Source organism: Nycticebus coucang, chromosome 14 (genome assembly GCF_027406575.1).
Source record: "Nycticebus coucang isolate mNycCou1 chromosome 14, mNycCou1.pri, whole genome shotgun sequence".
NCBI classification, from domain to species: Eukaryota; Metazoa; Chordata; class Mammalia; order Primates; family Lorisidae; genus Nycticebus; species Nycticebus coucang.
Genome location: NC_069793.1, coordinates 16,924,126 through 16,936,190, shown reverse-complemented (window position 1 = coordinate 16,936,190; position 12,065 = coordinate 16,924,126). Strand labels below are relative to the sequence as shown.

Here is a 12,065-nt window from a genome sequence, read left to right as displayed (position 1 = left end):
GAATAAACGAATGAAACAAATGAAACCAAATTGAAAGAGAATTTAAGCAACAATTTAGAATCAATTTTTCTGGAAAACTATCTCTGTAATGATAAACATAATGAGAATGAATCTCTTCTGATATTTCTGAACTGATCATTATTTTAGAAGGCAGCAAATAAAGGTGAAGTCTGATCTTGAGACCCAATAAATATCCTTGCAGGAATCTCCTCCAAAGATATGATTTCCTAGCACAATCAGCAGCTCTAGGAGACGTCATATGGGACATTGATGATGTTAGCTTGTCCTCATATGAGGATGTGTGATATTTTTCATGATGCTGTGTGCAATGTAGTATCAATAATGAGGATGCCTTTAACCTCTGCAGGACATTTGTTATCTGGCTTCATGACATTTAAACACCTCTGCAGATGTATCTAGCTTGCTGGATAATAATGGTTGGAGATGAGTTGTACAAACTGTCTCAGGGACCCTTGATCGTCCATGCCCATTTTCCTTCTTGAATAACTAAACAATTTTCCTACAAAAAAATGACCACTTGTTCATACTTAGTCTGTAAGGTTTGGGTAGTGTTATCTCCCAAGAACAGAAATCTGACCCCACTCAGCCAATCAGAAAACATATCTGGGAAGATGAAAGGATCAAGTCAAGAATCTAGTAGCAAATGCGGTGCAAGCTCCATACTTTTCTTTGGATTTTTGGGAAAAATAATTCATTTTTTTCCTAAAAGAGTTCTGAAAGGAGAGACCCAGAACTTCTACCTACAGACTTCTCATGAGTGAAGAGAAGCTAATCAAAAATGGAGCCAACACCAAAGGAAACTGAGTCAACAGGTAAGACGAAGAAACAACTCTGGTAGTAAACTGTCAACCACAGAATTTTCCTATTTCTAACTACTTTATTTTATTTATTTTATATTACAGTTTTGATACATTTATTTAAATAGCACAAAACATACGGTAAACTTACTGCTCATCCCCCCAATTTAAATATTACCAGTGATTCAATCTATTTTAATCCCTTTTCTATCCTTCCCCTGCCCTAGAGTAAAAGTAACCAATATCCTGATATTTGTTTTTTTTTTTCTTTTATTAAATCATAGTTATGTACATTAATATAATTATGGGGTACAATGTGCTGATGTTTTATACAATTTGAAATACTTTCATGAAAATGGTTAATATAGCCTTCACTACATTAATATCCTGAAATTTGAATGTATAATTATATTGTTTCCTAAAATTAAATTATCTTTATCACATATATACTTGTTTTTTAATTTTTACCTGGTTTGGAATTTTAAACTTACCTTACTGTATGCAGAATTTTAGAAACTTATTTTATTTTTTTCTCTGAACGTGAAGTTACCAAATTGTGTATGAGTGTTAAATGTAGCTGTAGAATAATTTTCACTGCTACATCATATTCCGTTCTGTCATCATTTCAAAATGTGCTTTTCTATTGTCCTGTCAAAGAATATTGGACAACTATGAGCACTGGAACTATGAAAATTTTTAAATTTTTCTCCTATAGGTGCCAGTGACAGGAATGTATTGCAGGATGTGCCAAATATTTATTTCCACTAATGGCCCAGGAATTAAAACCTAAAAAAAGAAGCCAGTTGAAAGTTTGTGAAAAGAACTAATAACCTCCACACTATGATAAAAAGATTAATTCAAAGAATTTTCTAATTTGTTAGTTTTGTTTTGATTAGTTATCTGGATAAATTTGTAATTCAAAAACAACCTGGGCTTATTTTTTAACATCAATTTTTAAATGTCAGTATTTAGTCTCTTGATCTCTGTCATACATATTTGCACTAAAATTTCTTGAACACTAAAATAGCCTTATGTCCTCAAGTAGGAATAGAGTTTCTTTGAGGCATAAAGACTTCCCTAATTTATTAAATAGTATTCAAAGATGGGGTTACTTCTCGTCCCTATGTTGTAGTTACTGTGAGACTGTGGCCTTCCTGTGGTTCAGGTACAGATCATGGTGCAGAAACAAATGATTAAATGGTTAATATTGTGGTCTAGATTTCTGCTCTTGGAGTAGCATATTGGTCTGACCCCAGGGAGGTTCTTGCCCCTGAGAATACACTATTGTTAAAGTAGGTGGATGGGAATTTATCAGGTCAGGGATTAGCACCTCCACAGTGGAGGACCAGCCTCAAGGGATGCAGCTGGGTTGATGCAAACCTGGCCATATCACAGCTGCTCAAATGGGCCCTCCACACCCTCTGGACCCAGGTCAGTCTCCCAGGGGGAACCATGTATTCATGACTAATCTCCTCAGAAGCTAAACAAAAACTGTTCTACATTCTTCTAAAAATACAGCCAAGTGGAATTTAAAAAGGTATATGAAATGATTTGGTAAATGCCCCTCTTGGCTACCTCTTCAGCAATTGTTCTTAATTGGAGATTATTCTTAATCATAAATTCCTTGGTGGCTCAGAAGGGCTATTTCCCCATTAGTCTCATAGATTCTTAAGGCTTCTGCTTTAAACTTTTTTTTTGCAAACAATAGAAATCCTAGTTCAACAAACGTGACCACAAGTAAATAATTGGATGAATGTTCCCCCATTTCTATCTGGGCAGCTTACCTCCATAGTTAGAAACATCAAGTTGAAATAATTCCTCCTGTTTCTTGGGCTCTCTGAAGAAGTTACTTTGTGTAAATTGGGTGTGGTAAGATCTCAGGTAACCTTAGAATCTTTATACAACAGTCCATTTTTAAACCACTATAAAGACAAAGCTGTAGGAATCACCTTATTATTTGGTTAAGTAGTATGTAGATTTTAGCTATTATACAGAATGATTGCAAGTGAATGACGTTCAAAATATAAAATCAGTAACTGAATTGATTTTATGGAATAGTAACATGTATATCTAAAAGCATGTATGTTAATAATTTATACTCAACACCTGTTTCCTTTATTTGTAAGTAATATTTATTCTCTGAGCAAGGAACTTTGAGTTATGAATTAGATGTTATATTTGAGTTCTAACTTGAGTAGGACTTATTTTGCTTGATGTACTTTTGAAGCCTTTAGAGCAACTATTTTAAAAATTAAGCAACCCAACCTCTAAGAAATTAAATTTGGTAAATAAAACTATATTTGTTGATTTCCAAAGAGTGCTAATAGGCAGCAAAAAAAGGAGTAGATAACGTATCTGGAAATGATTACGGTTACCAGGAAATTGCTTCTCTGATGCCCTTTTTTCCAATTTCACTTTAATCTGTTTTTCTCCTATTCTTTCTCCCTCACACCCCCCCTCCTCTCCATTCTCTCCCCTCTCTCGGCCTTTGCCTGTGTATCTGTGTCTCCCACACTCATCTCATTTTTCTTTCCTTTTCTCTTTCTCTCTCTCTGTCTTTTTTTTTTTTTTTTTTGTCTTTTTTGCCCTAAGACTCTCTCTTTCCTTTTTTCCCTACTCTTGACCTTTAATCACTGATTAAGGGGAAATGTATATATTTTATCAATACTATGTTAGATTAATTGTTGTTATTTAAGAAGGAGTTCAATTCTTAAGCTGGACACTGTGGGTTACACCTAATATTCTGGGAGGCCAAAGCATGAAGATTACTTGAGCTCAAGAGTTTGAGGCCAGCTTAAGCAAGAGTGAGACCCCACCCCTACTAAAAATGGAAAAATTCGCCAAGCATGGTGGTGGGCACTTTTAGTCCCAGCTACTTCAGAAGCTAAAGCAGGCAGATCACTTCAACCCAGGAGTTTGAGGTTACTGTAAGTGAGGCTAATCCCCTGGCACTCTAGCCTGGGCAACAGAATGAGACTCTGTCTAAAATAATAAAAGAAAATAAAGAAGAAGAAGGAGCTCAAGTCTTATATTTCTCTATGTTTCATCACATTACTACTAAATTTAGGTGCAAGTGAATCTATTTACAGGAATGTGTGTAGTGATGGTGATGGTACCGAGGGCAGTAGGGTGATGCAGGTTGTGACTCTGGAACTTCATTTTTAAAATGACAATATTATACTCTGAAAAATTCTAGTGAAGTTAGTTGTACTTCCACTCACTACTCCTTAGTTTTATCTAAAGAGAAAGGAACTAGGAATACATTTGTATTAAGGAGTTGTTTTGAAGTCCTTCAATGATAAACCAACTTGTCTAGTTGAATGCTGAGTTTCATAGACCATCTAGGCACTCAAGAGTTCATTGGAGAAAAATCACAATTTACATACACACACACAAAGGGCCTAAAATGTATATACACATTTCAAGAGAGGAAAACATTGCATTAAAATTGTAATACTCAATACATACCAATAACATTTGTTATCTTATATAATGTATCGTGAGTGTCTTGTAATTGCAGAAGTCAAGCAAGATTTGAGTATTACAATTTAAATATTAAATATTATAATTTAAATATAGTTTTTCCTTTGTTAAAATGCATATGCATTTTTGGCACCCTCTGTATATAATTTATATAATACATATGTACACATATAAAAATAGAATTGAGAAAGAAAGATCATTCACAGAATCATGTATCCTGGAATTCAAATTCAAGCTAAACCACTTACTAAATCTGTTACCATGACCAAGTGACACACTCAATATAAAAGATGAATACTAATTATCCTTATCAATGTTATCATTTTGAAATGAATATATTGATGAATCTACTTAGATCAAAAATAGCTATCATTGTACTTTTTTCTAGTAGTTTCAATGTTTGTTGAAATTTTTTCTGAATTATTTTATAGTATTCAATCCATACATATAAGATAATAAAGATAAAAATAATAAATTTGCAAAGTAAGAAATAGAGATAAAGAAGGAAAATAAATTATATAGAGAAGAAAGATTTATACTACATTATTAGTGGGAATAAACATTTCTGAAGGAGAATTTAACTATATCTATTCATATTTAACATTTTCATGTCTTTTGATTCTGTGATTTTATTGAATAAAATTATCTTACAAAAATACTTAAATCAACTTGTGTAATACATGTAGACATTCACACACACATATTGTATGTACATTCACACAAAATTGTAAAGATTTTCACTGCAGCATTCTTAAAATATCAGAAAATTTAAATAGCATAAATCTTCATACACATATACTGACATGCATTGCAATCAATGGTATTCATTAAAATGTAAGGTACAGATATATGTTTACATGTTGTGATCTATTGTTGCAAAATTATATTTTTACATTGCATATACTTATATACAAATTTTCCTTTCTAAGTGCAAGTGCCCACCTGAAAGAAGAAATCATGCTGATAAATTATGAAGCTAAAGTGTTCTCTGGGAGTCAAAATTAGACCCACTGATTATGAATCAAGCCTTTACTCTCTCCTGTTTACACTGCACAATGTTCATTCACCCACCTCCGGGTCTTCACCATCTGTTCAGTCTTCTGTGACTAGACCCCTAGTCTTCCCTTTTCTTAGCCATAGTCTAGCTTTAAGACTTCAACCATTTTTTTCTTTTAATTTCCTTAGTTCACAATTATTTCTATTGCCATTCTTTTACATGTTCTAGTTCTGCCACTTATTTAAGAAAGTACACAACATCTGACAAGTTTTAGAAATACTTGTCTACTCAAATATTTATAAAAGTGAAGAAAAAAAACCAACAAAGAAAAAGAAAAACCTGAATTGTAGTGCTTTCTGACTTTATTGGAACAACCTTTAAAAAAAGCAAATCTTTGCTGACCCACTTTGAAAACAAATATCATAAAGGCAGCTGGTGGTGTGAGTCGACACTCAGATGTAAGTTCCCTGTACAGTTTAAATCTTGGCTTTGCCTCACACATTTCTATAAATATAAATGGCTAAGTCACCAGCTGGTATTGGACATCACTGAGCCTGGTTGACGGTGAAATGCAACCAGACTGTGATGACAGATTTGCTTTCACCCCTGGAGGACGAGTGGGAACCAGCATAACCTGAGACCACAGCTCCCTGCAGTTTCCTTCCAATTGATAAATATCTTGGATTGAAATTCAATGGATTGGTGCCCATTGAATCTTTATTCATTTACTGGGAACTTGGAGAAGTGTGAAAGCTGTTAACAGTCGTTAAACATCTCCCAGTGGAAATAAGAGGAACATGTAATAAATGTGGAATAATGATATACACATACTCTGGTGGGTAGGATAAGTGTTTAGGCTGGTGAAGCGAGAAGGACTGGTTGAAGGCCTAGATCAGTGTTTTTCAGCCTTTGTTATTTCATGGAACACTTGAACCTGTAGTTAAACTTCCATGGCACACTTACATTACGCTGATACAAAAAAGAGTAAAAACAATAGAATATATTTACTGTGCTTTAAAATTCTTTTAAAAATAATTTAATTAATGATCTTTAAAATTTTCACCCCATCCCTAAGATCTCACGGCACACTGGTTGAAAATCACTGGCATAGACAGAGGCAAGAAGTAAGCCCAGAGCTTATATAGACTTATAACGTGATCACGAAAAGAAATAAAGCATATGATTGCTTCTTTCCCAAGATTTATGAGTGCTTTTCCTCCTTTGATTCTCACTTGTCTTGTGAGCAAGGAGGTGACTGTATCAGGGGATATAAGGTGTAATAGTTCATAGACTCTGATTTGGAGTCAATCATCAGCTTGTAGGCAACTTTGAGGAAGTTACACAATTTCTCTAAGCCTCTGTTGCTGCTTTGAAAAATCCAGACAATCATAATACTTACTTCACATGGCTCTTCTTAATGATTAAACATGAAAAATCCCTTTGATCATTGCCCATAATAGCTAAGCAATACAAATGTGGTAGCTATTGTTTCTCATTTACTAATTGTTCTGCTGCAGAAATCAAGGCTTGGAGGGATTAGGATTAAAAAGCTGGGACCTATGGCTTAGCCTTGGAGGTAGGCTTGCAGTACCTGTATTTGGTGACATTTGCTGGGAGCGGAAAAACAAGAGGTTGGTCTGTCATGAGGCATGATTGTGGAGCAAAGTGAGGAGCACAGAGAAATGAAGTCCAATAGGTAAGCGAGTGGGTGATGGGAGTCGAATGTCAAGGTAGCAAAGTTCAATTCTCTTCTGTATCAACAAGGAATCATTGTAGGTTCCAAGCCTTATGGGCAGACAAGGCATAGATTTTACCTAGAGCAGGTGCTTTCAAATTTTTGGACCTTTTTACCTAGAGGAACAAAGTGAATGGGAATGAGTGTGCTTGAGGTGGGCAGACTCAGTCCTGCTGCTGCCCGTCTCATGAACTCTCTTTACACTGCAGATGAGTCATCAGGCTCGGAGATTGCCACAGCACATCCACATTTACAGATGACATTACCTGGAGTAAAACCCTCTTATTCCTTGACTCCCAAGCTTGTGCTCCTTTTACTCCACAAGGGCTGTTGCAAGAAAGTGCTCAGCTGGGAAGGAGAGGAGAAGATGAAGTAATATTGGGCACTTCCACAGTCTCCTGGGTTTGCTCTGCACTTTGTGTAAGGGATGGAGGTAGAGAGGGTTATCAATAGCAAGAAGACCTCTCAGCATTCACAGAGTGTCTAATCCAGATATCAATGCACAGTAAGTCACAAATAGAATCCTCAAGTTGTGACTGCTTGTATAAGAGGGTATTTTAGTTTCCATTCTGTGGAAAGGGGTAAAGAATTTCAACAAAGGGTATTAATGTACAATTTTTTTTTTTGCACCCATTCTTATAAGTGCCAAATATAATAGTCTGGTCATGATGCTGAATAGATGTGTCTTATTTTCATGTGCTGTGTAAAATTAGTCTACTCTGAAACCATTTTGGTAAACTTCCCCAAAAAGGTGAAGACAGAATTTCTTCAGGGTGATGTCAGGTTCCATTTAAAATTCATTTCCAACCTGCTTGGGTGGAGAAGGTATTGTCTTCAGAAGCCTCAGTGTAGTTGAACTGATGGTTACTGTTGTGACCTGAAGCTCACAGCTCATTAAAAGGGGTCATCCAAGAAAAATCATGGAATTTTTGGTTACAAAGATGATTGTTGGCATATTCTATGCAAAATACCTACAGTGAATAATGGTACCAGAAAACTTACAGATAAAAATGAAGCTTATGTATCAAGAATTATCACGTCTAAACAATAAATGATTTAATTCTCTCTCTCGAAAAAAAAAGACCAGTGCAAGACTGTGCTTTTTGAAAAATTTATTAAGAAAGGCAAAATTCCTAAGATCCTGAAGCCAGGCTCTGCTTAAAAGTCCCCAGTAATACGGGACACATTTCATTGCAGCTTTCCTTGTGATCGCAATAGTAACTCTCTTTGAACATCACATAACCTCTTCTTCCTTTCTCCTGTGATGAAACATAGGAGGTAAGAATTTGAGCTCTGTGATCAAAGCGCCGGCTCCACATCAAAATAATTATATACTATTATGCAAGGGATTTAACTTCCAAGGCCTCAGTTTCTCTTTACAATGGGAATTCATCATTGAACAAAATATTAGTCAAAGATTATATAATTAATATTTTAGGTCTATGACGATCATTCTATGGGGGCAAGACATGATTGCAAGAGGGACTTTACCTAACAATTGCAATCAGTGTAACTTGGCTTATTGTACCCTCAATGAGTCCCCAACAATAAAAAAAAAAAAAAAAAAATTTACAAATAAAGCACAAAATTACAAAGGAATTACCTTATTTTTTGACAAATGGCATGGGAAGAATAACCTACCATGCCAGGTTGTTTTAAAGCAGAATAATAATTGTCATGCATTCGGCACATTGACAGTGAATGATAAGCTCACAGCATGATTACTGGAGAAGCATGTTGATGTCCAAGGGTGCTGATTCTATAGTCAGAATATATCATCCTATGTTAGCTGCACACGTAACTAGCTCTACAGTCTTGGATGTTCCCTAAACTTCGTGAGCATTTTCCTTTATCTGTAAAATAAATAAAATAATGGGATTTTTCTACTCCTTGTAATGAGGAATTGCAACCAATATGAGTTAGGCACTCAAACATCTGGCCATTAAAAATAACAATCATATAGTTAGGAGAAAGAGAGAAAGAAACCTTTTTCATATGGAAGAAAAATTTACAAAGAGAGAAAAGAAGATTTGGAGTAAACTTGTATTAATTAAATACTTATCTATTCAATTCTTTATTAAGCATGTCCTTAAGAGGCAAATTGGATGGCAATTAAATGAATAAAAGACAACAGCTTCCCCAATGTCCTGGAAATATAGGAATTCAAATATTCACTAATATAAATACTACATTGTCTTTTTGAAGGATTCTCAATTCTCAGAGGGAACTCCTATCAGCACCTGAGCAATGGAAAATCAAAACAACGTGACCAAATTCATCCTTCTGGGCCTTACAGAGAACCCTGAGCTGCGGAAAGTATTTTCTGCCATGTTTCTCATCATGTACATGGCCACAGTGCTGGGAAATCTACTCATCATGGTAACTATAATCACAAGTCAGAGTCTGAGATCACCCATGTACTTTTTTCTTACTTTCTTGTCCCTTTCAGATATCACTTTCTCTTCCGTCATTGCCCCCAAGATGATTGTGGACTCCCTCTCTGAGGGCACAACCATCTCCCTGGAAGGCTGCATGACCCAGCTCTTTGCAGAGCATTTCTTTGGTGGTGTGGGGATCATCCTTCTCATCGTGATGGCCTATGACCGCTACGTGGCCATCTGTAAGCCCCTGCACTACACCAGCATCATGAGACCCAGGGTGTGCCACCTGATGGTGGGAGGCGCCTGGGTGGGGGGATTGATGCACGCAACAATACAGCTTCTGTTCATGTCCCAAATACCCTTCTGTGGTCCTAATATCATAGATCACTTTATGTGTGATTTATTTCAGTTGTTGACACTTGCCTGCATGAACACTCACATCCTGGGCGTCTTAGTCACCCTCAACAGTGGGGTGATGTGTACGGCCATCTTCCTTGTCCTAATTGCCTCCTACATGGTCATCCTCTGCTCCCTGAAGTCTTACAGCTCTGAAGGGCGGCACAAAGCCCTGTCCACCTGTGCTTCGCACTTCACGGTGGTCGTCTTGTTCTTTGTGCCCTGTATTTTTTTGTACATGAGGCCTGTGGTCACTTACCCCATAGACAAGGCAATGGCTGTGTCTGATTCAATCATCACACCCATGTTAAACCCCTGGATCTACACACTGAGGAACACAGAGGTGAAAAACGCCATGAAGAAACTTTGGATAAAATGAGAGTCTGTGGTTGGCAGGTAACCATCATGCTGAGAACGTCTCATGTTTCTTCAAAGAAGAAGTATTTCTTTCAGAAATATATGAGAAGTAAACTGTCTGTTTTTTCCCACCAGCCAGAGGTACCCTTTAAACTATAAAGTCTGATGTATGATTCTGATTACTTGCAGTGTAGAGATTACGATGTCTCCTGCTTTATCCCTTCCATTAGTTCCTGTTGCCTTATAACTGCCATTTGTTGTGTTGTGACTCCCTAATTCCACTGGCTGCTGCCTCCCTCTCCAAACTAATCTCAGGCCCCCACATCCTCCCTCACTAAGCATCAACCTTAGAAGTGCACAAGCCTTTCTCATCTCAGAGCTGTGCATCTCTGCCTGAGAAAGAGACTCACCCTCTTCAGGTGACTATTTCTCTCTAACTTCCAGTAGCAGCTGAGAGATTCAGTGGCCTTTTCTCAGAGAAGCTTTCCCCCCATGACTGTTGAAAGATTCTTCCATTCCCACCATTATTTTCTATCTTAACATCTAGCTCACTTTCATAGTAACCTGGACCAATGATATAATTATTTTTGCATAATTACCAGTTCACTTTTATTTTCCATCTCTTCTGACCTTGATACCAGTGAGAAAAGCACTTTTATTTATGCTTGGCATCTATTAGGTTTTCAATAAATATTTGTTGAGTAATTATAGAACACAAGAGCTTTTTTTTCTAATCCAAATAGCCAAATTCAGATGGGTAGGGCAGAAAATAAGACAGTCAATGATTCAATTCAATTCAATTCAATTTAAAAATAAATAAAAAATTCCAGGCCTGGCATGGAGAACCACACCTGTAATCCTGGCAGTCTGGGAGGCAAAGGTAGTTGTATAGCTTGAGCTCACGCGATCCTGACCAGCCTGAGTAAGAGCAAGACCCTGTCTCTAAAAAAAAAAGTACCTGGGCATTGTTGTGGGTGCCTGTATTGCCAGCTACTTGGGAGGATGAGGCAAGAGGATTGCTTGAGCCCAAGAGTTGCTGTGAGCTATGACGCCACCACACATTACCATAGGCAACAGAGTGAGACTCTGCCCCTGCAAGAAAATTCCAGAGAGTGATTGTTAGAACAACTTAATGGAAATGGAGGGCTATGATTATATTTTGGAGGGTACTTAATAGTTGATAGTAAGAGAAGGATTTTCTAAGCCAGTAAATTTCAGCTGATTTTGTATTCTTTTGAGATTTCCTTAGGAAAATTTATTAAATATATTAATAAGTTTGATAATTAGGAAGAGCATCAAAAAATGAGCAGAAGGAGATATACACAGATTAGTGGGATGGAAAACCTAGAGAGAGAGAACTGTCAAGTAGAAACTACCACGGTATTTTCAAGGAACTATATAAGACCAGTGGGTTGAACATAATGATTCAAGTAAAAAGTAGAAAGAAGGACCATAAAAGTAGGCAAGTGTCAGATACACAGTGACAGTACACCTAAGGTTCTCGCTGTCTCTAAAGCCCTAAGCAGATGAATGTCGTTACTACCTCTTCAAAATGACTCAAGGTCAAAAATGCTTTCAGAACACAGATAGACTGTAACTTTTGTCCTGTAGAGGAATTGCACAATGTGGAGCAAAAAGATTTTGTAGCTAAAAATCAATAGATAGATAAATATAAGTGTTTCAAACAAAATAATTTTTGTAGCTAGTTTCTATTTGTTGTTAAGTTTTCAATTGTAGAGCAAACTTCATGATGCCATCTTAAAATATTTCAGAGTAAAGTAGCCAACTTGACTTTACGTTTCATTTTATAAACGCAGAAGAAAATCCCATAATCCTGTGACTATTTGATCTTTGTTAGAACTTATGATGATCTTGTTCTATTATAATCATGTAATACA

At 36.4% G+C, this 12,065-nt stretch overlaps 1 protein-coding gene across 1 annotated transcript; it reads left to right on the top strand.

Moving 5' to 3' along the window:
* The first annotated feature begins 9,280 nt into the window (after positions 1–9,280).
* Positions 9,281–10,189, top strand: LOC128566057 (olfactory receptor 4C6). Its single transcript, XM_053562961.1, has one exon. It carries the CDS (start codon positions 9,281–9,283, stop codon positions 10,187–10,189), a length of 909 nt encoding a protein of 302 aa, XP_053418936.1.
* Positions 10,190–12,065: the final 1,876 nt, after the last annotated feature.

What these genes read in the sequence shown, in the direction of transcription:
- LOC128566057 (XM_053562961.1), top strand. Translation starts at nt 9,281, where the DNA reads ATGGAAAATCAAAACAACGTGACCAAATTCATCCTTCTGGGCCTTACA.